Genomic DNA, 26,044 nt, shown 5'->3' on the forward strand with positions numbered 1-26,044 from the left:
CTCGCCTTGAAAAAAACAGTGCGTGCCCCTGCTGAGTGCTCTGAATAATTAAACAGAACACTGCCCGTTGCCTGCCCTTTAAAACGTTATGCGTCTATCTGGTTAATTAAAAAACGCCACCAAACCGCCCAATCCAAATTGCGGGAGTCGCAGGCACCAGATAAGGGCAGATTCTCAGGCAAAGCCCCCACCCCAGAAAACTCCAATCCAGAGGTTTGCGGGCACCATATACGGGTGGATTTTTAGGCAGATCCCCCACCCCTCTGCGCCGATATCTCCTGTGGGTAGCTGCCGCCTCGCGCTCCTCCCGGTGCAATGATCGCTTCCTTCTCCGAAGAAAAGGTGCTCCGGGCGGTCCCTTGAAAAGCCAATCCTCCTTGGGCGTCGCGCTGACCTGCCGGTCCCCCTGCTAATCGCCGACCTTTCACGCAGAGTCTGCAAGACAAGAAAACATTCCGGATTCGCCGGTCCTGTAAAAACAAAAGAAAGATCATTAAATCCATTGGAGCCTCAGCCTGAGACCCGTGTTTGCGTGATCTGTCGAAAAGGCTGGGGAGCGGTGATCAGAGACTGCTCGCCCCGCTCCCCAACCTTTTAAGACCATAGGTGCCAGGCAAACCGGTTCAGACCGGCATGCCCAATGTTTTCCCAGTGCGCGAACCACGCTCCTCTGACCTATCGGGTGGATGATGGATGACCAGGGGAGGCAGGGTGCCGCGTCACTACTGTGCACGGCGCTCCCTGCCTTCCCCTGTGTGCGGGGTCCCGGTGCGACCGCCATAATAGCGGCATGCCCGAGTGGGCAAGCCTCTCAACACTTGTAGAAGCTACTGTATGTTCCAAAGAACTGAAAAGAGCTCCCACAAGACCCCCAATCTAGCATATTGCTCCTCAAGTTGGTGGCAAGCTGAGACTCTTCCTCACTTAGGCAAATAAAATGTTCAAGTGATTTAAGGGAAAAAGGTTTTAAAAATAAACCTGGATTCAAGATCATTATTCTTTCTCAGAATACGGACACTGTTCAAAAGTATTGACATTTTGCAGTTGTTTTAACAAAAGCTTGCATTGATGTAATGCTGTGCACTAGTGACCAAAGCTGTAGGGCACTAGGACCTGCCCGGGGGTGGACGCGGGCGGGCAGAAAGGGAGGAGCTGGGGCTAGGGACGACAGTTAGCCGTTAGCCCACGACGAGGAAGGACAGGAATAAAGGAGCTGTAAACTATCACCCCGTGTTTGTGTGTGTTTATGTTCAGCAAGACACTACATCTGGCGACGAAGGTGCCTCGATATCAAGTGTGAGGACGGCTAGCTCGGTGCAGGTCGCCCGGAGCTCGCCCCACGTGTAGAGGGTTTGAGCGTGCTGCACAAAGCGCCCACCGGGAGCTCACCCCGGCGGCGGAAGAAGCGGAGCTCGCCCTGCGTGTGGGGGCTTGAGCGTGCTGCCCAAAGTGCCCACCGGGAGCCCACCCCGGCGGCGGAAGAAACGGAGCTCGCCCCGCGTGCAGAGGTAGGAGCGTCCCGTCTGAAGTGCCCACCGGGAGCCCACCCCGGCGGCAAAAGTCAAGGAAAGCTGCCTACCTGCAGCGGTGACTCCAGCGGTGGATCGTGGCTGCAACCGGCAAGCGGTGAGTGAAGCGTTGAGCAATATAGTGACTCCGGTGAAAGAAACGAAGAAAAACGGACAAAATCCCGTCGAAAACGAGAATCCCGCGCGGCCATCTTGGAGTCAGGCAGCAGTGTCCAATCCCCTGCGAGGGACCATCGGCGGCCATTTGAAGTCAGGCAGAAGACCTGAAAGTGCAAACAAACACTGGCGAGTGCAACAGGGCCAACAAACAAGCACTGGCGAGTGCAATAAATATAGTAAACAAGCACTGGCAAGTGCAATAAACATAACAAACAAGCACTAGCGAGTGCAACAAAGACAACAAACAAGCACTGGCGAGTGCAACGAAGATAATAAACAAGCACTGGCGAGTGCAACAAACAAAATAAACAAGCACTGGTGAGTGCGACGAGGACAACAAACAAGCACTGGCAAGTGCAACGAAGATAGCAAACAATACTGGCGAGTGCAACAAACAATAAGAAAGAGATTGTAAGAGCAGTCAAGAACAGCAGAGTCGGAAAATGGCTGATCCAGCCCCTGTGAGTACGTTTGGGGCCTCATTTCGGTGCCGTCCAGAGCCCCTCGCCCTTGAATATGGCGGTGTATGGGTTTGCCATGGCAAGAATGGATCGAAGACTTCACGGTCTACATGAAAGGGTCGAAAGTAACAGACGCCGAAGAGCACCTACTAGCTCTCAAGAACCTGGTCGGTAAAGAAGTTGGACAAATAATTAAAGAACTGCCCACTGAGTCTGCTGGGTCCTTTGAGACAGTCTGTGAAGCACTCAACCGCAAGTTCATACACAAAAGGAACGTTGACTTTGAGCAGTACACATTCAATCTAGCCACACAAGAGAGAGGTGAACAAATGGGTGTATTTGTCACACGCCTGAGACGGCTGGCGAGATACTGTGAATTTGACAAATTTTCCACCGAAAATGCCCTTCGACTAAGAATCATAGAAGGCTGCATCTCAGACCCGCTGAGTCGCAAACTACTCAAGAAAAGCTACTCGCTAGAAGAGATTGAAGAAATGACAAGAGTAGAGGAGCAAGCAGATGAACATGCAAAAAAGATGGAAGCCGGAAGAGGGGATAAACGAGAACAAGCATTCAGAACGCAGTCTCGACAAGCGCATGGACGATCACCACCTCAAGTACGATCCTCCAGATCAAAGACAGAGCATCAACAGCCACACAATGGACGCCACAGCACAAGACACACCAAGAGACGATCCGACAAGCAACTGAAATGCTACAGATGTGGCTATGACTTCCCGCATGCAGACGCATGTCCAGCACTAGGGCAACGATGCCGGAAGTGCGGCAGAGACAATCACTTCGAAAGCATGTGCGGGACACTGCATAAGAGCGATCAACGAGGACAATGCCGGCAACATCATCCCTCAGACAGTAGTCACCATGTCAGAGCAGTCCAGGATAGATGAGACTCGTCCACTGGGTTGTCACAATCAAGCTGCCGCTCTTGCCGGACATATCAATCTCGACGGTCATCATCGAGAGAATCTCGATCCCTCTCACCCATCTCACAAGACCAAAACGAGTATATCTATTTTGTAGCTGACCCTGATCGGCTGAAGGAATATCCACGATTAGACATCAAAGTTGGTTCTCATCCTACCAAGTTCGTGCTGGACAGTGGGGCATCGTTAAACTACCTACCAGTAGTGGAATATCAACGAATGAGACCACCTCCAAAACTGGTCAACGCCCACGTCAGGGGTATACGTTGATGTCGAAGAAACCACTAACGTGTCTTGGGAAGTTTGCAACCAATCTGTCTTACAAAGATCGCAAGATACAAGCCTACATACATGTCATCGAGGGGCCAGAGGCAGAATGCCTTCTGAGTTTGGCCACAGCTGAACGACTGAAACTGATTGACCTATTGTACAAAGTGGATGACAAACCGAACGTCATTCAAAAATTCCCCAAGCTCTTCCAAGGCCTCGGAAAAATGAAGAACTGCCACGTAAGACTGCATATCAATGAACAAATCACACCGGTGGCACAACACCACCGGAAGATCACATTTCACCTACAAGAAGCCGTCGAAAAAGAGCTACAAGAGCTATTAGAGGCAGACATCATAGAAAGAACGGATGGACCAACACCATGGGTCTCCCCAGTTGTGGTAGTCCCAAAGAAAGGAGAAGCCAACCGAGTCCGTCTCTGCGTGGACATGAGAGCGCCCAACACGGCAATAGAAAGAGAGAGACATCCAGGTCCCCACATCAGTGACATGATAACGTCACTCAACGGAGCAAAAATATTTTCGAAATTAGACCTCAACAAAGGATACTACCAACTAGAACTGCATGAGTGGTCAAGATATATCACAACTTTTTCGACGCACCTGGGGCTGTTCAGGTACAAAAGACTAAGCTTTGGGGTGTCCTCAGCAGGAGAAATATTTCAGGAAGTTATCAGGAGAACAATTCATCATATCCCACATGTACTAAACTACAGTGACGACATCCTAGTATACGGAGCAACTACTCAAGAACACTACAAAGCGCTAGATCGAGTCTGCCATGCACTAATGGAAGCCAACCTCACACTCAACCAGACAAAGTGTGAGTTCCACAAACCAACACTGACATTTTTTGGCCACATATTCTCTGGAGATGGCATGAAACCAGACCCTGAAAAGGTAGCAGCGCTAAATGACACACCAAGCCCAGAAGACGTTGGTGATGTACGATTGTTCCTAGGCATGGCCAGCTACTGTTCCAGATATATACCTGACTATGCCACAATAAGCCACCCCCTGAGAGTACTGACCAAACAAGAACAACCATTTCAGTGGTCCACCCAATGTGAAGGGGCATTTAGAGAAATCAAGAGAGCTGTGGAGTCAGCTAAACACTTGGCCTACTTCAATCCAAAAAAGAAAACGGAGATAACAGTAGATGCTAGTCCCGTAGGACTGGGAGCCATCCTAGCACAATACGACAGAGAAGGAGACCTGCGACACATGGTGGCATACGCTAGCAGGAGTCTAACGGACACAGAGAGAGCATACTCCCAGCCAGAAAAGGAAAGCCTGGCTGTTGTGTGGGCGTGTGAACATTTCCACATATTCATTTTTGGAAAACATTTCACTCTAGTAACTGATCATCAAGCACTAACAACAATCTTTGGAAACCCTCGAGCAAAAATGCCACCACGGATAGAGCGATGGGGCCTCAGGTTGCAAAAATACACGTATACCGTCATACACAAACCAGGAAAAGCTGCAAACCACGCAGACTACATGTCCAGACACCCCACCAAATCCAGCAAATCAGAACAATCGATTGCTGATGAATACATTCATTTTGTAGTAGACCAAGCTAGACCTCCGGCCGTTCCGCTGGAAGCCATCTGTGAAGGGACACAAGCTGACGTCACCCTCTAAGAAGTGAAACGCAGGATCAAGACCAACAGCTGGAGGCATTCACAGACCAGTGAACAAAACGACCAAGAGATGGCGGCATTCAAACACGTCCATGACGAATTGTCAATAGCGGCAAATGGCCTCATCTTAAGAGACACCAGAATAGTAGTACCACGATAGCAAAGACAAGGGGTCATGAACCTGGCGCATGAAGGACACTGGGGCATAGTAGCAACAGAAGGAGCACTCCGCGAAAGAGTCTGGTTTCCAACACTAGACCTGATGGAAGAGACAACTCTGAAAGATTGCCCGCAATGTAAAGGGGCGCTAGAGGGCGCACTGCGGAATGGCCGCACTGTCGTGAGGCTCCCGCTGCCCGGAGCTATTATCCGCCTAGGTATCCTGATTACCATCGCTGCGCCCTGAACTGACCCCACGGTTCGGTTGGGATATCGGCTGTCCACCCACGGTCCAACTCCTGAGCCATTCGGAGGTTGCTGGCCGAAGTTACGAGGGTCCCGAGTTTCTCCGACTCGCGCTCTGGAAGTCTGATGCCCTCTTGCCCGGCGTCACTGTTCATGCCAGTCCGGGGCTCTGCACGTGGGGTGTAGGCCTAGCTCCGCCCTTCTCCGCCAGGTTCGGTCGCTGGCCGGGCGAGACGCCTGGCTCTCCCTTGTCGTCGGACTGATATCTCGGCTCTCCCATCTGCCTGCCCAGATACCATCGCCCACGGAGGTACAACGGATTTAATACTTGGATTTTGAGGGTTTGCCCCCCTTGGGCTGGGAACGGCGACGGCCTTTACTCATCGGTGGGAGTGGCGGGGCGTGCTGGCCTGCTCGTGCCCCCACGATTTGAGCTGCTTACAGTTTGGCCGGGTCCCTTGTCCGAACTGTATCCTGACTCCCATTTGCCTCGTTTCCCTTCTGTACCACCGTTATGGGGAAGCCGGACACTAAACAGTCCAAACTGTCCTTTGACTCTGGAGGGGCCAGGCGTGGGGCGCGTTCGCTCCAGGAAGCTGGGGCTTCGCGGTTCCCCCCCCCGAATGTCGCTGAGAGTGTCCCGCACCCACCTCCGCCGGACTTCGCCCAAATGATGCAGGAGATGAGGCAGGGGTTCGCCACTATAGTGGACAAAGTGGACAAGATATCGTCGCGCATGGATGCGGTCGTTCAGAAATTGGACGTGCATGAGGAGCGCTTGACGGCGGCAGAGCAGCGCATTTCGGACCATGATGACACGGCGGCCACCCATACCACCCAGCTGGCGAGAATGGACAATATCTTGCGTGTTATTGCCGCCAAGAACGAGGAGTTGGAGGCGAGGAGTAGGCGCAACAACGTGCGCATTGTAGGTGTGCCGGAGTCCACGAATGTGGGCAAAATGGAGACTTATGTGGAGAGGCTACTGGTGGGCGCCATCGGGACGGCAGTTTTCTCGTCCCAGTTCATCGTCGAGAGAGCGCATCGGACGTTGGGACCTCGTCCGGCCTCTGGGGCTGCACCGCGTCCCATCATCGCGCGCCTCTTGAACTATCGTGATCGAGACGCTGCTCTTCAGGCTGCCCGCACTAACAGGGCTCTCTCCTTCGAAGGGGTGTCTTTTACCATGTACCCCGACTTCACACCGATGGTGCAGGACCAGCGTCGGAAGTTCTTGGGGGTGAAAAGGAAGCTTCGGGACCTTCAAGTGGACTACGCCTTGCTTTATCCGGCTAAACTTAGGGTGACGCATCAGGCTAAACAACATTTTTTCACCAACCCACAGCATGCCGAGGACTTTGCGAAGCGCCTCCAGCGCGAGCGCGCTGCTGCGGATCGTGGTGACGATCGGGATCCGGAGGGTGAACATTCGGCTGCTGAGGAGGAGGTCGCCTGATTCTGGTGACTTTGGACTTTGTCTATTTTCTTCCCGGTTCTTGTAGTATTGTGGACATGTAACTTTTGTATTGAGACCTGCTGGCTGCCTTCTCAGTATTTGCGGCCTAGCTATTGTCCGTTTTTGATTTTTTCGCTGATGCGTGGGTTGTGTCTGTATTACGGTGAGTGAGTGCGTTTTGCTGTTTATGTGGGGTTGGGATGGCACCGCAGGATGGTGTTATGGGATGTCGCGCTCTGGGCACCCACCCCCCCGCGCTGCGCCTGGGGCCGCCTGGTACTCGTTGGCGAGGACACTGGCGTGGCGTGAGGGAGTGGCGTCGTGCACCTCTGGAGGGTTCCCCGGAGGGTGTGCCCCATGTTTACCTTTTGTTTGGATTCTAGTCCTATGTTGGTTGACTGGTTGTGTGTTGAGGGATGGGGGGGGAGGGTGTATGTGGCCTGATGGTTGGGGTGGTGTCAGGTGGGTGGATGGGGGGGGGTTGACGCTGTCCATGTCTGTTTGCCTGGGACTTTTGGTTCGCTTTGGTAGCTGCTACTGTTGTTTGAGTGCACGGAAATGTCGTTGCGCCCGCTATCCGGGCTGTTCCATTTTCCTATCTTACGGGACGGGTTCTGGGATCCGTGCTCCCGTCCATTTTGGGCCCGAGTGCGCCGGCCGCCATTTTAGGCTGCCACGTGCCGGGGTGCACTCTGCGCGCGTAGCGTGTGTGCGAGATGTGGGACGTGTGGAATGGCTTGGCGGCGTGTGGCGTGTAGTCTGTCCTGAGTGCTTGCTGCGTGGATGGGTCGACTGGGGGGGAGTTGTTGTGTTCTTGTTTGGTTGTTTTGGAGATGACTGGGAAATGTATGGAGTGTATGTGGAGGTCGGCCCGTGCCCTGGGGCGTGGACCTATCGTTGGCTGTTGCTGGTAGTTGGATGCCCTGTATTTGGTTATAGGGTCCTGTGGGGCCCTTACGTTATGTGATGTCAACTGCTGTTGTAGATCGGATCTCAATTCTGTCCTGGAATGTACGGGGCCTTAATGATGCCAGGAAGTGTCGCAATGTGATACAGTATTTGGACAGGCATGCTATTCATGTTGCTTTTCTCCAGGAGTCGCATCTGCGCCCTGCTCCCTCCCCCACTTTCGGGGGAAGGTGGGCTGCGGCCAGGGGGTTTGCTTCATACTCTTCTTATGCTCGTGGGGTTGTCACACTTGTTAAGAGGTCGCTTGGATTTCAGGAACTTGGATCTATGGGGGACCCTGAGGGGCGCTATGTGCTGCTGTGGGGACGGCTTGGGCAGAACACTATACTGTTTGTTAATTGCTATGCTCCCAATGTTGATACGCCAATCTTTTTTGTCACTCTGTGGGGTCATGTTCTTGCTGTGGATGCTACTCACATTGTGTGGGGGGGGGACTTCAATTTTGCATTTCAGGCCCAGTTGGACAGATCGGAGGGTAGCCCTCAGTACAATGTACAGGCTAGGGATGTGCTGCGGGGGATAGTGGAGGAGGCTGGGATGGTTGACAGCTGGAGGTACACCCACCCTGCCACTAGGGAGGGCACCCATTACACCACACATGCTCGTTCATGGGCAAGACTGGACTATGTATTTCTCTCTAGAGGGTTGATGGCTGGCCTACGGGGGGCCACACATTTAGCTAGGACGTATTCAGACCACTGTCCGGTGAAGGTTGATTTGTCCGTCCCCGGGTTACACAGGCCGCGCCCGCCTTGGCGTTTGTTTCCGAGTGCTTTGCTTGACCCGGTGTTCAAGGAGGAACTCGGTGCGGAGGTGGAGGCGTTCTTCCCTAGAAACAAGGGCTCTGTGGAGAGCATTGAGGTCATTTGGGAGGCGTTCAAGGTCACGATCCGGGGTGTCACTATTTCTAAAAGTTGTGGAGTACTCCGTCTGATTGTTCGGACCCTCGAGAGGTTGGAGGCTGACTTGCGGGACTTGGAGCGCAGGATGCAGGTGACTTCGGACCCCGATCTTTTGGCACAGTTCCGCACTAAGCTCTCCGAGTATGAGGAGGAGGCTGCTCGAGAGGCTAAGCACAGGGGGAAATACTGGACGGCGAGGCGATACTGCGAGGGGGAGCGGCCAGGTAAGGTCCTCGCTGCCCTTACTAGACATCCTAGGCATGGGTCGGACGTGTTGGAATTGGTGTCTCCGGATGGCACTCGCTGTCGAGACACTTCGGAGATTCAGCGCACTTTTATTGAACACTATGCACACCTTTACACGACACAGCAGACGGGTGAGACTCGATACGGTGGTTTCCTCGATGAGTTGGCGCTTTGTTGGCTATCGGATGGTCATCGGGAGTTCTTAGGCAGGCCCCTGGAGGTGGAGGAGGTCAGGAATGCCATCATGTCTCTTTCTAATGGGAAGGCCGCCGGGCTGGATGGCCTTCCTGCTGAATTTTATAAGTGTTATATTGACATCATGGCCCCTGTGCTCCGTGAGGTGTTTGAGGAGTCTCTGGAGGAGGGACGCCTACCGGGCTCCATGCGTGAGGTCGCCATCACGTCGCTGCTCAAGCCGGGTAAGGATCCACTGGATGTGGGCTCCTACAGGCCCCTCTCATTGCTCAACTGCGATGTTAAAATTCTCGCGAAGGTCTTGGCGGTGAGATTAGCCGAACTCATGCCCGTTATCGTGTTGCCTGATCAATCGGGATTTGTGCCCGGTCGCGCCACCTCGCATAATCTTTGCACTTTGTTTTCGCTTGTGTCGACCATCGATCCCACTGTCCCGGTTGCCGCTATCTTTCTCGATGCCACTAAGGCGTTTGACTCTGTCGAATGGGGCTACCTTATTGATGTTCTTTGTCGGATGGGGTTCCCCAGGATTTTCATCTCTTGGGTTAAGCTTTTATATACTGATCCGATGGCGAGGGTAGTAGTGAATGGGGTGCTGTCCCCCTCGTTCCCTCTCACGAGAGGGACCCGACAGGGTTGCCCCCTCTCACCCCTCTTGTTTGCTATCGCCATTGAGCCGCTAGCCTGTAGGATACGTCAGTTTCATCAGCAGAGCGCCTTTAATTGTCTTCAGCGGCAGGTCGGCATTTCTTTATACGCCGATGACGTCACACTCTATGTCAAGGACCCTGAGAACAACCTTAATTCGCTCCTGCGGGAGCTGGTCGCTTTTGGAGGTGTATCCGGGGTTCATATCAACTGGCGGAAATCTCAATTTTTCCCCCTCACGGCTGCGGTGGCCAGGTTTCCCCTTGACTACCCTTTGGAATGGTGTGACTCGGAGTTGCGGTATCTTGGTATTGTTGTATCCTTGGATAGGGGAGACGCGGTTCGGCTCAACTATGGTGTAGCCATTACTAAACTGGCGGATGATGTCACCAGATGGATGTCTTTACCTCTCTCCATGGCCGGCAGGGCGTCTCTGATCAAGATGGTGGTTCTGCCCCGCTTTCTTTATCTCTTTCAAAACCTCCCATATCATCCTGGTGCTTATTTCTTTCGTAGACTTCGTTCTGAGCTTCTGCGGTTGTTCTGGGGGGGCAAGCAGCCACGGGTGGCCTGGGCCACCCTTACGTTGCCTTACGCTGATGGCGGTTTCGACGTCCCTGATTTTGAACTCTATTATCTCAGCGCTCAGGCGCATTATGCCTATCATTGGATGCGCCCCACGCCATTCATGCCCCAGATTGCTGCTGAGCATTGGGTCGCCCACCCGCTCCCACTGGAGGGGATGGTTTTGGGCAAGGTGTCAGATGTGGAAACGTCCCGCACGACGGTGACATGCACGGTGGATGCTTGGAAGCGGATGGCTCATTTGCTAGACGTTTCCTTTCTCTACTCGCCGGCCTTGCCTCTGTCTTATCATCCGGATCTGTCGCTGTTGTTGGAGACGGGGTTTCAGCGAATGTGCAAGCGGCTAGGTATCCTCACGTGGGGCGACTTGTTTCATGAAGGTGCCTTCCGCACGCAGGCTCATTTCTTCGGTTCGGCTGCTTGCTCCCCTCTAGACCTGTTCTACTTTGTCCGCCTGCGGCAGGGCATGCGGGCTCTGCTACCGGACTACCCTTCGGAGCCTGGGGTAACCCTCCCCCTCCATGTGCTGCTGGTTTCAGATGGGCGACACCTGGTGTCGAAGTTATACGGGGCTATTCGCCGACAGCGATCGGTCCCGGCCAATCGGGTGCGCGAGCAGTGGGTTGCCGAATTGGGTGCTCCTATTACAGACGAGCAGTGGAAATATTGTTGCGGGCTCACGGCCAATGTCTCTTCTAGTTGTCGCCTTAAAATTATCCATTACAAGTTTGTTCAGAGGTACTACTATACCCCGGCGAGGAAACTGCGGTTTCATTTGGCGGAGGATGACAGGTGTGCTAGGTGTCGAGCGGAAGGCGCTGATTTTTTGCATTTGGCTTGGAGCTGTGCGGGGGTTTTGGAATATTGGACTCAGGTTCATGAAGCCCTGCAGGTTATGGCGGAGGATGGGGTGGCGTTTGACCCCTTGGTGATGTTACTTGGCTTTTCTAAAGACGTACCTGCCTCTCACCGTAGATTTGTTGACGTGGCCCTGTTGTTGGCTAAGCGTAGGGTTGCTTGTTGCTGGGGTCGTGGTAGGTTGCCGCGCTTTCAAGACTGGGTGACTGACCTCATTTACTGTCAGGATCAGTACAATATCTATTCTGACTTGATGCCTGTTCGATGCAGACCAAAGGATTTTTGGAGTCCGCTCCAGGTGTACCTCCTGACCAGGGCGGCGCGGGACTCTGATTCTGAACTTGAGGACCGTGAGGGGATAGGCTGATGACAACGTGATGGGCTGGGATTTTACACGACACCTGCTGTTCTTCCGATATCGGGGGGGGGCTGACTGTCTCCTTTTCCTGCGAGCTATTGGGGGGTGGGAGTCTCCCTTCGGACAGGTAGTTTGTCGGGAATCCAGATTGTATCCCTATGCGGCACCCTTCTATCCAGTGCTCCTCATACTTGTGTCCCCTCTGGCTCATGTGTTCTCCGCTAATGTACTGTATTCATATTGCATTGTCTTATTGGCTTGCCTGCCCATGCTGGATCATTGTATTTTAATATCTCTTGCATTTCGTTGTTGCTCCTTGTGTTGACTGATGTTCTGCCCTGTACTTCCTTGTGTCTCCTTATTTATTTATTTTTTTTGTATGCTTTCTAGGCACTGACGTACCACTGTAATGGCCGAATGTGAATGTATGTTTTTGAATGTACACTTCCCTTGTACCTGCTTGTCTCCAAATAAAGGTTTAAAAAAAAAAAAAAAAAAAAGATTGCCCGCAATGTCAACTAGTGAGCCATCCAGATCCCCCTGCACCACTACAAATGTCTCCACTACCGGAGGGTGTCTGGCAAAACATTGCCATTTACTTCTTTGGGCCAGTCAAGTCGGGCCAATATGTCCTAGTCATCATGGACGAATACTCCCGATTCCCCTTCGCACAACTATGCACATCCACGAAAGCGTCTAGCACCATACCGATCATAGAAGAGGTTTTTGCTGCATGGGGCATTCCTCAAGTGGTGAAGTCAGACAACGGACCTCCATTCAACAGCCATGATTTTGCTGATTTTGCTCAACATCTCAACTTCAAGCACCGGAAGATCACACCCCGATGGCCTCAGGCGAACAGAATGGTTGAACGCTTCATGACCACGATCAAGAGAGCCATTCAGCAAGCAGAACTCACCAGGAAGAACACTCAGACAGCACTGAACGAGGTGCTACGAGCCTACCGAAACACGCCACACTCCACCACAGGTAAGTGCCCTGCCACCATCATATTAGGACGACTAGTGCGTACAAGGCTGCCAGTGATGAGTCCCGCAGCCAATGAACAATATCCCGACTCGGACCATGAGGAGATGGTGGCCATGGATAAGATAAAGAAAGACTTGAAAGTAAAGTCCTGTGGTTTCTAATTCAAATAAAAGTCAAAAATATTGACTATTGCTAAAAACAGTGTGGAAGACTATTGGGGGGAGTGCTAACTGAAATACATTATACATTAAACATTAATCCCATTGAGTGTCACACTTAAATTCAAGAAAAGATTGAACAAGAAATTTATTAAAAATATATCACAATTTATTAAGGTACCTCCCTGTTTGGGTTACATTCTAAATTAAAAACATTTAAAAAAGATTAATTTCATGTTAAAAAACAATACAAATGAACATAAAAACAGTCAAAAAGCAAGAGTCGACGCGGCGTTTCGGTGGCTTTATGATGGTTGCACCTTCATCAGGACGTTTGGCTATAGTGACTTGAAGTCTCAAAGTTGAAGACTTATTTGGAAGAAAGACTTCTACATCAAATAGATCGTGTTCTATTATGTTTCTTCTGATGATACTGGGCCTTTTCAGATATTGTTCTGCTCATGTATCGGCACGGAGGAGCCACCGTAGTTATTTTAATGCTCTTGAGCGAATTGACCTTGTGAATTTCTTCTTCACATTGGAATCACAGAATAGAGCTTTGTACTTACTCTGGCGGTGATGCGGTGGACGAATAGTAGTCTGGTTTCAGGGGGTCAATTTTTCGATCTTTAGCCTGATTTCTTTAATTCGGCCTCCCTGCTCCTCCGCGTCCGTGTCTTCATTAGATGATGTGATTCCAATGTGAAGAAGGAATTCACAAGGTCAATTCGCTCAAGAGCATTAAAATAACTACGGTGGCTCCTGATGAAGGTGCAACCATCATAAAGCCACCGAAACGCCGCGTCGACTCTTGCTTTTTGACTGTTTTTATGTTCATTTGTATTGTTTTTTAACATGAAATTAATCTTTTTTAAATGTTTTTAATTTAGAATGTAACCGAAACAGGGAGGTACCTAAATTCTTGTTCAATCTTTTCTTGAATTTAAGTGTGACACTCAATGGGATTAATGTTTAATGTATAATGTATTTCAGTTAGCACTCCCCCCAATAGTCTTCCACACTGTTTTTAGCAATAGTCAATATTTTTGACTTTTATTTGAATTAGAAACCACAGGACTTTACTTTCAAGTGTATCTGCTCCCCTCCCTGTGTTTAGAGCCAGGGGAACCTTCCAAATTATATTTTTTGGTAAGATAAAGAAAGAAAAGATGAAGAACTATGCAGATGAACGGCGACATGCCGCTCCCACTGAAATTCACGACGGAGACTGGGTGTTGGCGTGGCAAGAACAACACCGAAAGACTGACTGCCAATACCATGAGGTGCCTCTGAAAGTGATACAACAGAACGGAACTATGATCACTGCGGAGGCTGACGGAAGACGAATTACCCGTAACGTAACGTACTTTAAGAAGTCCCGTCCCGTCCGACCAATGTCATCACAAAACCGTCCCGCCTGATTGAAGAACTATAAGTAGAGACAGTTAACGACTAGAAAGAAGGGGTGCAAACTATTTGCTCTGTTTTGTTTTGTTTTATTCTTTCATTTGTTTACAGAGGGGGGAGATGTAATGATGTCCACAAGTGACCAAAGCTGTAGGGCACTAGGACCTGCCCGAGGTTGGACAAGGGCAGGCAGAAAGGGAGGAGCTGAGGCTAGGGACGGCTGTTAGCCGTTTGCCCACGACGAGGAAGGACAGGAATAAAGGAGCTGTAAACTATCACCTCATGTCTGCGTGTGTTTATGTTCAGCAAGACACTACAGTTGCCATTTTCTTATACTTGTTTCCATGTTTTTTGCAGAGTTCAGATGAACACCGAGAGTTTGCAATGAGCGCAGCCTGCGTAGCTGATACATTGGGGATCTCGCTGTCCGGGGTTGTGGCCATACCCGTGCACGGATACTTCTGTGGGCTTCTGTAGCAGCAAGGTAACCATGTCTACACCTTGCCCCTTCCATATCGCTGGTCAGGGATGAACTGTGTGCCTTATTAATGACAAAGCAGAAGAGACCTTTCTATGGATCAAACATCAAGGAACTCAAGTAAAAAGCAGATATGTAACTTTAAGGTGATATGATACAAAGGCAAAACCTATTCCTGATTTAAAACAACACAAAGAGTTAGAGTCAAGGTGACTGTAGGGAAATGTTCTACCTTTTCGGCTTCATTTGCTAAGGCCCTTCTCTCTAGGAATTGGTTCACCACCCTCAACAAGTAGAATTTGGTCAGCCTCAAAGGTTTTCTTTACTCCTTTACTGACTGATTGAATTTTGACAGACAACAGTGGCTATATTTTACAGTTTATAGAGCTTCAAAGATGCCTTGCCACGTTGTGTGAAATGGGCATTCTGGACTCAAAACAACTTTAAATAAAAGGAGAAAGTGCTGACGGTATAGTGACGGTATAGTGAGTCCAATGTCCTATGTGAAAATCACAGAATGTAAAATACAGTTATTGAAAACGTGAGGTATGATGCTAGACTGACATACAGCTGCTGAAAATGATGTTGGCTAGACCTTTTACACCAAAGAATTCAAATTAAAACATTGCTTTGATAAAGATACATTGTGTTTCTATTAGAATATTGAACCAATAATAATCTCGACCTGACCACCAAATTGTTGAAGATCAGTCTCCCAGTATGCAAATCTGCTGTTTTGGAACTATGTGCAAGAATAGGTGATAGATGAAGGAAAATCTGCTTAGCATTTGATTTCCTTCGTGAGCCTTATCAAGTGAATCCATAGTCCAGTATATTATAGAAAGGAGGGTAAAACTATTATTAAAATAGACTGCAGGTAATAATTATTCAAGGGAAACTGCCCCTATCAGTAAACAAGTAGAGCAGGTATATAAAGAAAATTGCAAATAGCTTACAAATACCACACATAAAACCGGAATGTTTACTGCACAATTTCTTTTTCTTTTTTTTATTTTGACAAAATTCATAAATTGAACTAAATGTTTGCAAAATGTGTGAGAGACCTATTAGAGAGTTGATTTCCTTAATGGTAATGTAGTGACCGGTAGATCACCCTCTTGATTGTGATGATGGCACACTGTGGAACCAACTGACAAACTGCTTCTGATAGATACTTCTAACTGCAGGTTCTGACCTTTTGATTTCACCCAGCTGCCAGACTAGATTCATAATCTTTTCAGCAGCTGCTCCCAAACACAGATAGGTGGCGCCATTTAACTCCGCAACTACTTCGCCCTGCCTCCAGAAGTGATGGCGTAGAGCCATATATAGGCACCACAATTGCACTGACATCAGTTTCTTTTTCTTTTTCAGATCCTTCGATGCAGATACAGAACTCCACGCCTGAACTTCTGTCAGTGTTTTGCCAATCTCCAAAACAATGTTACTGTTAAAGATTCACCTTTGCTATACTCATGATAGACCTCCAGGACACAAGTGGTCTTCATACCTCACCAAAATCTTTACCAAAATCCCCATTATTACCCCCCCCACCCACACACCTCCACCCTCCTCGAAAGAAAGTGCCTCTTTTGATGTGGTGGTATGTAGGGCAACGCAGATTTTGGAATTACAACTGAAATCCTGCAACCTAACCCTTCACCTTCAAAGCCTTTACTGATTTTCATTAAAACTCGGACGGACACTTGAGCTCAGCGTGTGCGATCCCCTACTCTGTGCTGCTGGTAAGTCACCCCAAAGCTAGTCAGAATTGACCTCTTCTGCGTAACTCAAACTTATTTGTACTCCGCAACCTTCACAGGAAAGCCTTGTAGTGCAGGCTCTGGGCAGCAGATTGGGTCCCCATTGCCGTTCCTACTGCTCTGCCTGATAGAGCATCTAAACGTATTGATGACGTTGGCAGCAGTGTGTTCTCATCCACCAGCTTGGCTGTATGACATTTGAATGCAGGTACACCCACTGGGACTTGGTGAGGGAGTTTGTGCCCTCTTTCCCCGACAAGTTTTGAAATACTTTTGCCCAGATGGTCCACTGTAGACAGGATACAGCAAAATAAATCTTGCAAGCTGGACTGGACACCACAGAGTGGCTAGGCCTTCTCATATGCAGTAGTATGGGTAGTCGTTATCACACTAGAATGCATATCACGTTACTCTGGAGACAAACAAGCATTTCTCATGGACATGCCTTTTGATTGCTCAAGGTCTTTTGGAGACATAGCCGATTCAGCACGAGTGATTCAAAGATACAAATGCTACAACTCGCTCCTTGGGCTTTATATTTCCGAGCAGCCAGTTCCACCAAAAATGCCAGAGGTTCAAGGGTAACTCCCTGGGCCTGGCCTGGCTGATAGCCAGTGGCAGCCATCTCAGCCCAAGCAAAAGTTCATGAACCCCACCGGGAGTAGATTGCTGACAGAGGATGGGGCAAAGAACAGCATGGTCAGTCCTAGGTTTCCTCTTCCCTACCTCCACCAAATGGTTCTGATTCCTCCTTTGCTAGTCATTTGCAGCTAGTGGGTGGGGCAGAATACATTTTTAGCCGCAAAACTAGCATACAATTACCTTGAACCAGTGAGCCCTGCAGGTTCTCTGTCAATGTTGTGTCCCTCCCATTTTGTTAACTCCCCCCACCCCCAAGTTCGACCTGCTTTTGCCTAAACTTAGGGAGAACATGCCTCCATTCTTGCCAGAGAGGTTCTGCCATTACTGTTATGTTATGTTATGTTATAAAATATTTTATTACGCGCTCTGCTACTACAGAGTATCCTGGTATTACTGGCCAAAAGATCAATGCGTTGGATGCCCAAACAGGAGGAAAGCAGTTGGTGCTATTCTCCCTGTATTCTGGTACCTAAAGATGGTATGCTCAGCCTGATTTTGGATCTTCAGTTACTGAATGCACTGCTTCGTAGGAACAAATTGAAGAAACTAACCTTGGCTTAGGTCCACTTTGTTCTATACGGCAGGCACTGGATTGTGTCCTCTGATTTGCAGGACATGTACTTTCATGTGGTCTTCATGCAGTTCCACAATGATTTCTTCCAAATCACACTTTGAGGTTTGTGTTCTACCATTTGGCTCACTTCATCCCCATTTGTCCTCTCAAAGGTGATGGCAGTGGTCGTGGCCTATCCTCGACGGTCAGGAATGCCCATCTTCCCATACCTCGACAATTTGCTGTTGAAGGTGCGCATGTCACGCTAAATTGTGGACCACCTGCAAACAGTCATCTCGCTACATTCATTCCTGGAATTGAGCCAAAATTCCACCTTCAGCTGATATGTAGCATTACCTTTATAGGGGCAGTCTGACCCCCACCTGCAGCAAGTCCAGATATGATCCTGATATTTCAGGCTCAGTGCAGGGTTCCTGCCTGGAAGGGTCTGTTGCTTCTTTGTTTCCTGACCTTGCCTGTCCTTCTAGTGACTTATGCCCAGTGGAACCTGCACTTTCAATGGACTCAACAGAAGAGGTGCCTCATGGGCGTGTGTCAGATGAGACAACACTGAACTCTCAATGGTGGATAAAGGATGCCAACTTGACGTGGCAGACCATTCTCCCTACCCCATGCAGAGCTTAAAATGGTAATGAATGCATCAGCTCTGGGGAGCAGTGGCGCCTGGCACTGATCAGGGGTGTCGGGGGGGCGAAGTAAGATAATAACTTGCCTTATTGCAGCTGCGTGTCTCCACGTCAGGACTCGGCCGAACAGGAACCAGGAAGCACCCATGCTACCCTGACCAATCCCATCGCTACAAAGCTGCATTGTGATTGGTCTGAGCCTGTGGTTTTGCACCCTGATGGGGACTGGGGGCTTGGGCATTTTCTGCAAGCAGGCTGTAATGCAGCCTGCATGGAGAACATGTGCAGTGACAGTTTGGCTTGCCCCAGAGAGCTGGCCAAACAGTCATTGCACACTTGGAGTGGGCAAACCACTCCTCCCCTGCTCTGAGAGCAGAGCAGCCCGTCCGCCCTTAAAGCAGCAGAGAAACATAAAATGATAATAACTTTGAGTTATTATCATTTTATGTTTCCTTTAGCTACACTGCTTAAAACCAATGGGATGACATTCCTCTGCCTTAGTGGAGGAGCCGCCGGGGAGGCTACCTGGACGAGGTGGTGATCAGTGGCCTCTGGTGGAGCAGAGGCACTACATCCACCTTCTTGATCTGCAAGCCATGCAGTTGGCTCTCAAGGCATTTATATCTTCCTTCATGATTAATCCTGTGCAAGGTGTGATGGAGAACACATCCACCATATGGTAGTGCGGCAGCGTGGGGTTGCAGGTGCTGTGCGTTAAGTGCCGCCACATGGTACTGCGGCAGTGTGGGGTTGCAGGTGCTGTGCCATGAAATGCTGAAACTATGGTGCTAGTCGGCCCATTAGGGAATCTCGCTAACCATCTGACAGGATGCCACAGTGGCCGAGATTAGCAGACACCATCTAGCTGAACACAATTGGTATCTGCACCCATCAGTAATTCAAGGCATCTTTGCCTAGTGCAGCATGTCTTGGGTAGATCTTTTTTCTACCATTGTGAACATTCACTGTCAAGCCTTTTGCATTCTAGGGTTTCTGCTTGTAGGCTCCCTGGGAGATGCATTCCAGCTTACCCTGACTCCGGGCTCCTCAATATGTTCCCACCTTTGCCAGAGAGTCTAGAGAGACTGCTGGGCTCAATTGATCATGATAGCCTGGTCTGGGCTTCAAGACTGTACTAGTTTGGACAGCTGAGGCTGAGCATTTGCCCTCTCCTGTGTGTTCTTCTGATTGATAACTTTTTCTCCCAGAAGCAGAGCACTTCATCTGAATCACTGCATATTATACCTCTGTGCGTGGAGATCGAGTAGAGACAGTTGAGTGGTTTAGATATGACTGTGAAGGTGATGGATGTCATCCTGGCGGTGTGCCATTCGCTCACAAAGTTGGTCTACTCTGTATGTTGGGTAAAGTTTGTGGCCTGGTGCAAAGACAGCGGGGACAGTATGTTGCAGGCAAAACTTTCTGATCTACCTCTCTTAGTCTTGTCTTTGGCCAAGAAAGGCCCTGCCTTTGGCACTGTTAAATATTATTCGACAGCCTTCTCAGCCTTTCATCATTTACCTAATCAGCCATCTCTATTTAACTCACCAGTTGCAATGTGTTTTTACATTTTTCTAAACTATATTTATGACGTAGTTGGGACTTAACTTGGTTCTAACTTCATTGTACACACCTTGCTATTCATTGAGAAATCTGACAAAGTGGGTTAGAAACTGTGTGGGTTTTCTGGTGTGAAGGAGAAGGCAGACTAAAAACAGACCTTATCCAGGTGGATTGTTCTCTGCATAAAAATGTGCTAAGTCTTAGCCAAGAGGTAGCCTCTTCAGAGTCTTCAAGCTCATTGTACTAGAGCTAAGGCCGCTACTATAAACTAAGCCAAGGGTGTTCCACTCTTGAACATCAGCCAGGTGGCTATTTGGGTGTCAGTTCACACCTTCACTATGCATTACTGACTCAATTTGCAAGTTTGTAGAGGGCCATTTTCACGCGTGATTCTGAAGGATTCCTTAGTGTGAAGTCTCCTCCACCTCTTGAGAGGTACTGCTTTGGTATCTATTCAAAAGTTGAAGAATCTGCATTTAGTAAGTATCCACCAGAAGAACAAGTTATTTACCTTCAATAATGATCTTTTTAGTGGATACTCTATGTATCCTCAGATTCCTCACTGCCCTCGTCCTCCTCCATTTTCTGAGGAGTGGATTTCTAGGTTTTAATTCTGCAGTCAGGGTTAGCAATCTGTTACTGATTGTCTTTGTCAAAGGGCATGGAAATCTTTGTGATAAATTGATGTCATCTTGCAGCGGTGGCACCAATATACACCTTTCTGGCATCACTTTCAGATGCAGACAAGGTCACTGCTTACTTTTGAAAAAAGGCCAAGTTGCACCACATCAATACTCAAGGAAATAACTATTTTCAGTGAACTAAACAATAACAATCATAACAGAGAGATTTTGCTGGGGGTCGCGTAACTAGTTAGCATGGAGGAGTCTCGTTCGTTACTGCTTACTCCTAAGGCGTCATCTGTCGGTATGCAGGAGCAATTGCTGAAACGTTTCTCAATCCATTTTGGTTCCTTACACAACTAAAAAAGGTAGGAATCTGCAGTTAGAGAAAACCACTAGAAAGAGCATGACTGAAGACAATTGTATCTTTCACTCAATTTGTCAGCTGTTTTTGTTCTTGAACAAACAAAGAATAAGTTTGGAACATACAGTAAATGTTCCCTCCTACTAGCTCTTTGACTAGTCCTCCAAATTTACATGATTAAAATCATAAAAGAAAAGGTTTCAAAGATTCTTAATCTAGAAACCTTGGAGAGTTCAGGGTGGTGTGACTAGAAAGGATCATCATTTTTCAAGTTGAAATCACTTAAAATCAACCACAGTTTCTGTGCACAGTGTATTATCACCAGTAATTAATTTCCATTGTGTCTATAGGCAGGCTTCTCCTTTTTCACGTCCCTTTTTTGACACTCTGGAACCATTACAACTCATGCAGTGGCATTCAGCGTCCGTAGCACTTAAGATACAGGTCAGCAACCAAGTTGCCAAAACAATGCAATACAGTGAGCCTTCATATAATTGTCCACTTTTGCCTAAACAGTACCCCAAACAATACATTTTAAAGTGTTACTGAATTACAAGCAAAATGTCAACGGTCATGTTTACAATAGCAGTATTATGTAAGGAGGCCACTCTCTTGTAGTTATTGACCCGTATGCATAGGGCAAAAGAGGTTCTTTGACTTCATTCCATACCCTCTGACTCCACCCCGTTCAATAATTTCCATTTAGTGCACTGTTCACTTGCATAATATTGCTTGAATATTTGTTGGAATATGTTATTTAATACTTTGAAAATAGTTGTGTGTTTAAACAAGGTAAAAGGATATTATTTCACAGGTGCAGGCTGGATGGCATCTTTTTACATTCCATTTAGGCTAATACACATTTGGTCATTTAAAATAGAAACACCGTTTCAGGCTTACCAGATCCATCCAGTCTTGCATAGTGATGTTTCAACAATATTTACTGTGGGAATCAATGAACACTGTTTTTTTTCTCAGGCATGATTAAGAAATATGTGGAAACTTTAGTAAACTTCTGTATTGCTGAAACTAAATTGAATAATTTAAATTTAAACTTCAAATGAAAATGACTTATTTTGCTTTTTAATTACTCTTGTAGTCAACTAACTGAATGTTCTTATTTTTCTTTATCTGTATACCATGCTCACTACAATAAAGTATTGTGATCTTTGCCTTTGCTAAGCTCTCTGAAGGCGCCTTGATTGAGGAGTTGTCTGTTGAGTGATTGTTAGTTTCAGGCATTCTTTAAGGCCACAATAATATATATGTATATATGTATATATATATATATATATATATATATATATATATATATATATATATATATATATATATATATATATATATATATATATATATATATATATATATATATATATTACCTACTGGCGGTCGCCAGTAGGTATATATAGTTAGGATTTTTTCCCTATGGGATTTCTGAAAATTCTATGCCTAATAACTTTGGCGTTTGTGGACGGAATTGGCTGAAATTTTCAGGAAAATGGCACATTTTGTTTCTGAGCAGCCCTTGAAAATTTGGGGGGGTTTTGTGGAGGGGGGGCCGAGAAAAAAGGGGGGTCCCAAAACGCCTTTTTCCCATGTTAATTTCCATAGGGCGGTTGGACTCACTTTTAGCCCGAACGGCTGAATGGATTTTCACAAAACTTGGCAAAATTGTAGGGACTGTTAGCCCGATGTGCCTTTGCTAGGTCTCAATATATGTGCTTCAGTGGATTTTGAGAAATTAACGTTTAAATCAAGATATATATCTGTAACAGCGCTCCGGGCTGCTATCCGGTTAGCGAACCTTTCGCGTAACGGAACTTTGCGATGAGAAGCTGATTGGCCCTCCGGTGTCTGTCAACATTCTAAACAGTCCGGAGCGGCCGCCATCTTGTCTCTCGGTAGGATCGAGAGACAAGAGGAGGCCAAAACAAAGGGGGAAATTACCATAAGGGGGCATAGTAGATCCTCGTTGACCCCCTAGGTTTTATGTGGAGGTTTTAAAAGGGCCTAGGAGGGTCCAAAAAAAAAAATTTTTTTTTGCGTGGTAAGCGCCAAGTTCGCGAACCGGATAGCTTTCTGGGCAGCGAACTTTATGGATAAAAGAATGAAAGACTTTTCTAATACTGTATGTTAATTGTTTGTTGTTTTTCTTGTTTTTTTTTGTTTTCTTTTTTTTTAAAGTGTTTTTTTTATTTTGATTCTTTTTCATAATTTATTAAACTTTCTAACATTTCAGTGTCTGAAATGTCATTATTTTCTTGAAATATTGTTTGCAATCTGTGAGGTTGCAAAATGTCCTCATTTGCAAGGAGGAGATCTACTGCTTGGACACATTGCAGCAGTTCATTATCCAAGCTTTCATCCATAAATTCCATGTCAATTGGTTCTATTAATTCCTGGCTGCTCTCTTCCAGGTCCATCTCAAAAGAAACTTGCTGCTCGCCTTCCATTTTGCCTGAAATTTGGATTAAAAAAATATATATTAGTAGAGATAGGGCACTGTTGGGATTAATTTTAGATAGGCAGTTTTTATCAGTGAATTTATCTTTTGGCAGTGTATAGTATGAGAGTGGAAATAGGACTATAAAAAAGTGTATGTGATTTAACCAAGACAAGCCTTACTCCATTGATAACTATAACAGAGAAGTCTATCTAAATACATTACTACTACAGAGGGATAGTGTATATCTAGCAGAAAAAGTCTACTATATTAAGTCATAGTGCACAATATATTAAATTATAACTTACCTTCACAAAGAAGTTGAAGTTTTTTGAAGCTATTGAAATAGGAGGTACAACAAGAAGTAGTAGTCAAAATGGCTGTGTTTCCTTCTCTCCCTTTATATATATACAGGTATATAACCAATTAAATGTCAGGTAATAAAAGTAGAAAATGAAAGTAACATTTTCATTGGTTGTCAATTCCAACAATTCAGATGTGTTTTGTGAAGTAATTTACCTCACGGTACTTGGAGAGGTCTACAGGCTAAATGGCTAAATGGAATTTCAATGAAATTTGTGAGAATGGAAGGGATTGTTATGTAGTATGAGCTAATCTATATTTGGTGAGAGTGTCTCTAGTCGTTTTTCTGTAAATTACTTTCCCGCCTTTTTTTAGGACCGCTTTCCGGGAAGCTGCCCGGTTAGCGAACCTTAAGCGTCACGGGAGTCCACCATTTTGTGTTTCGTTCGCATTAAGATACAAGATGGAGGGCAAATAATGTTTAGAATGGGTAGAAGGGGTCATGGTAGACTTATCTTGACCCCCTAGGTTTTCTGAGCGTGGCTGAGGAGGCTTATATGTGCGGAAAAAAAAACTTTTTTTAAAAAAATTCCGCGAGGTTAGCTTTCGGTTAGCGAACCGGGTAGCGCTCCGGGGAGCGAATTTTGTGGAAAATTAGTGAAAAAAGTTAGAGAAAAATAATAATTGTGAGTGATCAGATGTAGGGTAGCTCTGAGAAGAGCTTTTGGGTTTATGGTACATTTAGGTACTTATAAGTAGGTACCAATGCACAGTCTTAAATTCAGAATGAAAATTCTGTTGCCCTCATCTGAGAAGTGAACTCCATCTCCTCTGTAGATATCTTGCATGTAGTAACGCAAGTTATTGTTGTACAGAGAGCCCATTCCATGGTCTCTCATGTAAGCTGAAACAGATTTGTTTACATGCTTCCTCGCTTTCTCAATTTGTGGACAAAATTGGTTGGACCACCTCCATTTCTGTCTTTGGCATATATTGGAATATACCAAGGCAGTTTGAGGAAAAAGTGCCATTAATTGCTCCAAGGTGTCCTTTAAAAGCATTTCCAGACCTACCCCTGTCAAAGTGCCCAAATCATTACCTCCACAGTGCACTATTAACAGGTCAGGTTTTGGCAAATGCATAAAGGTTTTCACCAATGGTATCAATTGGTGACATTTTAATCCTCTTTGGCCCAACCAGTTAATTTCCACATCTTGTAAATTGAGGTTGTGTAAATTTCTGCTCTCAGCATACCTTTGAGCCCAGTGGATGTAACTATGTCCAACAATCCAGACGTTAAACATGGTGGAAGAAGGTTGTTCTGCAGTCAGATGAAGTGTGGTAATGAAAGGGCAGTTGAAACAGTAGGAGTTTCTAAAGAAAAAAAACTGTGGATTTACAATGCTAATGATTCATTAGCAGTGATTGGTGCATTTCCATTTCTGAAAACAGAAAGTTAGGGTGCATGGATGTGTTCTTTGAAAGATGTAATTTGAATGGTCAAGGAAGAAACAATTAATGAAAGATTGCACTGGATACGCAGGTGCACTGAGAGTTCAGAGTTCAATTGAAACATTGTTGTGTGAATTTGCAAACATGAGAGGTCTTCCAGGAGGTGGTTGCTATGGAAACAAGGCAGACAGGGCAGAGGGGGGAAGGGTTTTGATTTGAAAAAAGTGAGGGAAGAGGTATGATTGGCTAATATGAGAGATATGTGAAAAGAATATCTGTATTTCTGTGCTTTCAATAGCTGCAGCCTTTGGAGTGCATCCTTTTTCTTCTGCTGAAGACAATTTGGTGTATTTCTGAGACTGTTTTCAAAACTCAAAAAATATTTGCTAAGGTGAGAAAAGATTTATTTAATTTAGATAGAGAATAGTATGATTTAAGGAGAAAATGATGAAGAAAGCTGTGTTTTTAAAATGTGGTTTTGTCTCTAGTTATATACTAATAGAATTAGTTTCATAGAGAAATTATAATTGCATATTTGGTGTAACATTCTGGCATGCAGTAACACAAGATATTGTAATACATGGAGGCCATTTCATGGTCTGTTATGTAAGCTGAAACAGATATGTTGCTTTTAAAAACGATTTCAGAAATCAATTACATTTCTGGATATTTACTGCTAGAGCTTCATAGGTTGTTTTGGGCCATATTTATAAGGTATTTGAGTGTCTAAGATGTTATGTTCGCCTTTTAAAATGTAAAGTGTTCCTCATGGGGCAAGTGTCTTGTAAATACGCTCCCACTTGTGCTTGGCAAATTTAGATTTTGATTATGGGAGTTACCTAGCCATGTTAATAGTGTCCCAAAAATGGTGCTAGGGCATTCCAGAAAACACTTTCATGTGTCTCAAGGACATTTTTAGTTATTTCTTCATGAATGCAGGTATACAATTGATTTATATGCTGTGTTTAAAAACGAATTTTGAAATGAATTAAATTTCAGGATAT

The 26,044-nt window shown here is 46.7% G+C and overlaps 1 protein-coding gene across 2 annotated transcripts in view; it reads left to right on the top strand.

Annotated features, from left to right (window-relative positions):
- The window catches only part of CLN3 (CLN3 lysosomal/endosomal transmembrane protein, battenin), a 936,006-nt gene extending 913,995 nt beyond the window's left edge, over nucleotides 1-22,011 (top strand). For both annotated transcript variants that reach the window (XM_086932190.1, XM_086932191.1), the window contains 2 exons: nucleotides 14,564-14,690; nucleotides 16,059-22,011. In XM_086932190.1, coding sequence (XP_086788316.1) covers nucleotides 14,564-14,683 — 120 coding nt within the window. In that variant the 3' untranslated portion in view covers nucleotides 14,684-14,690; nucleotides 16,059-22,011. The remainder of the gene's footprint in view (nucleotides 1-14,563; nucleotides 14,691-16,058) is intronic.
- The last annotated feature ends 4,033 nt before the right edge of the window (nucleotides 22,012-26,044 follow it).

The sequence above is a fragment of the Lissotriton vulgaris genome, chromosome 7 (genome assembly GCF_964263255.1).
Source record: "Lissotriton vulgaris chromosome 7, aLisVul1.2, whole genome shotgun sequence".
NCBI lineage: Eukaryota > Metazoa > Chordata > Amphibia > Caudata > Salamandridae > Lissotriton > Lissotriton vulgaris.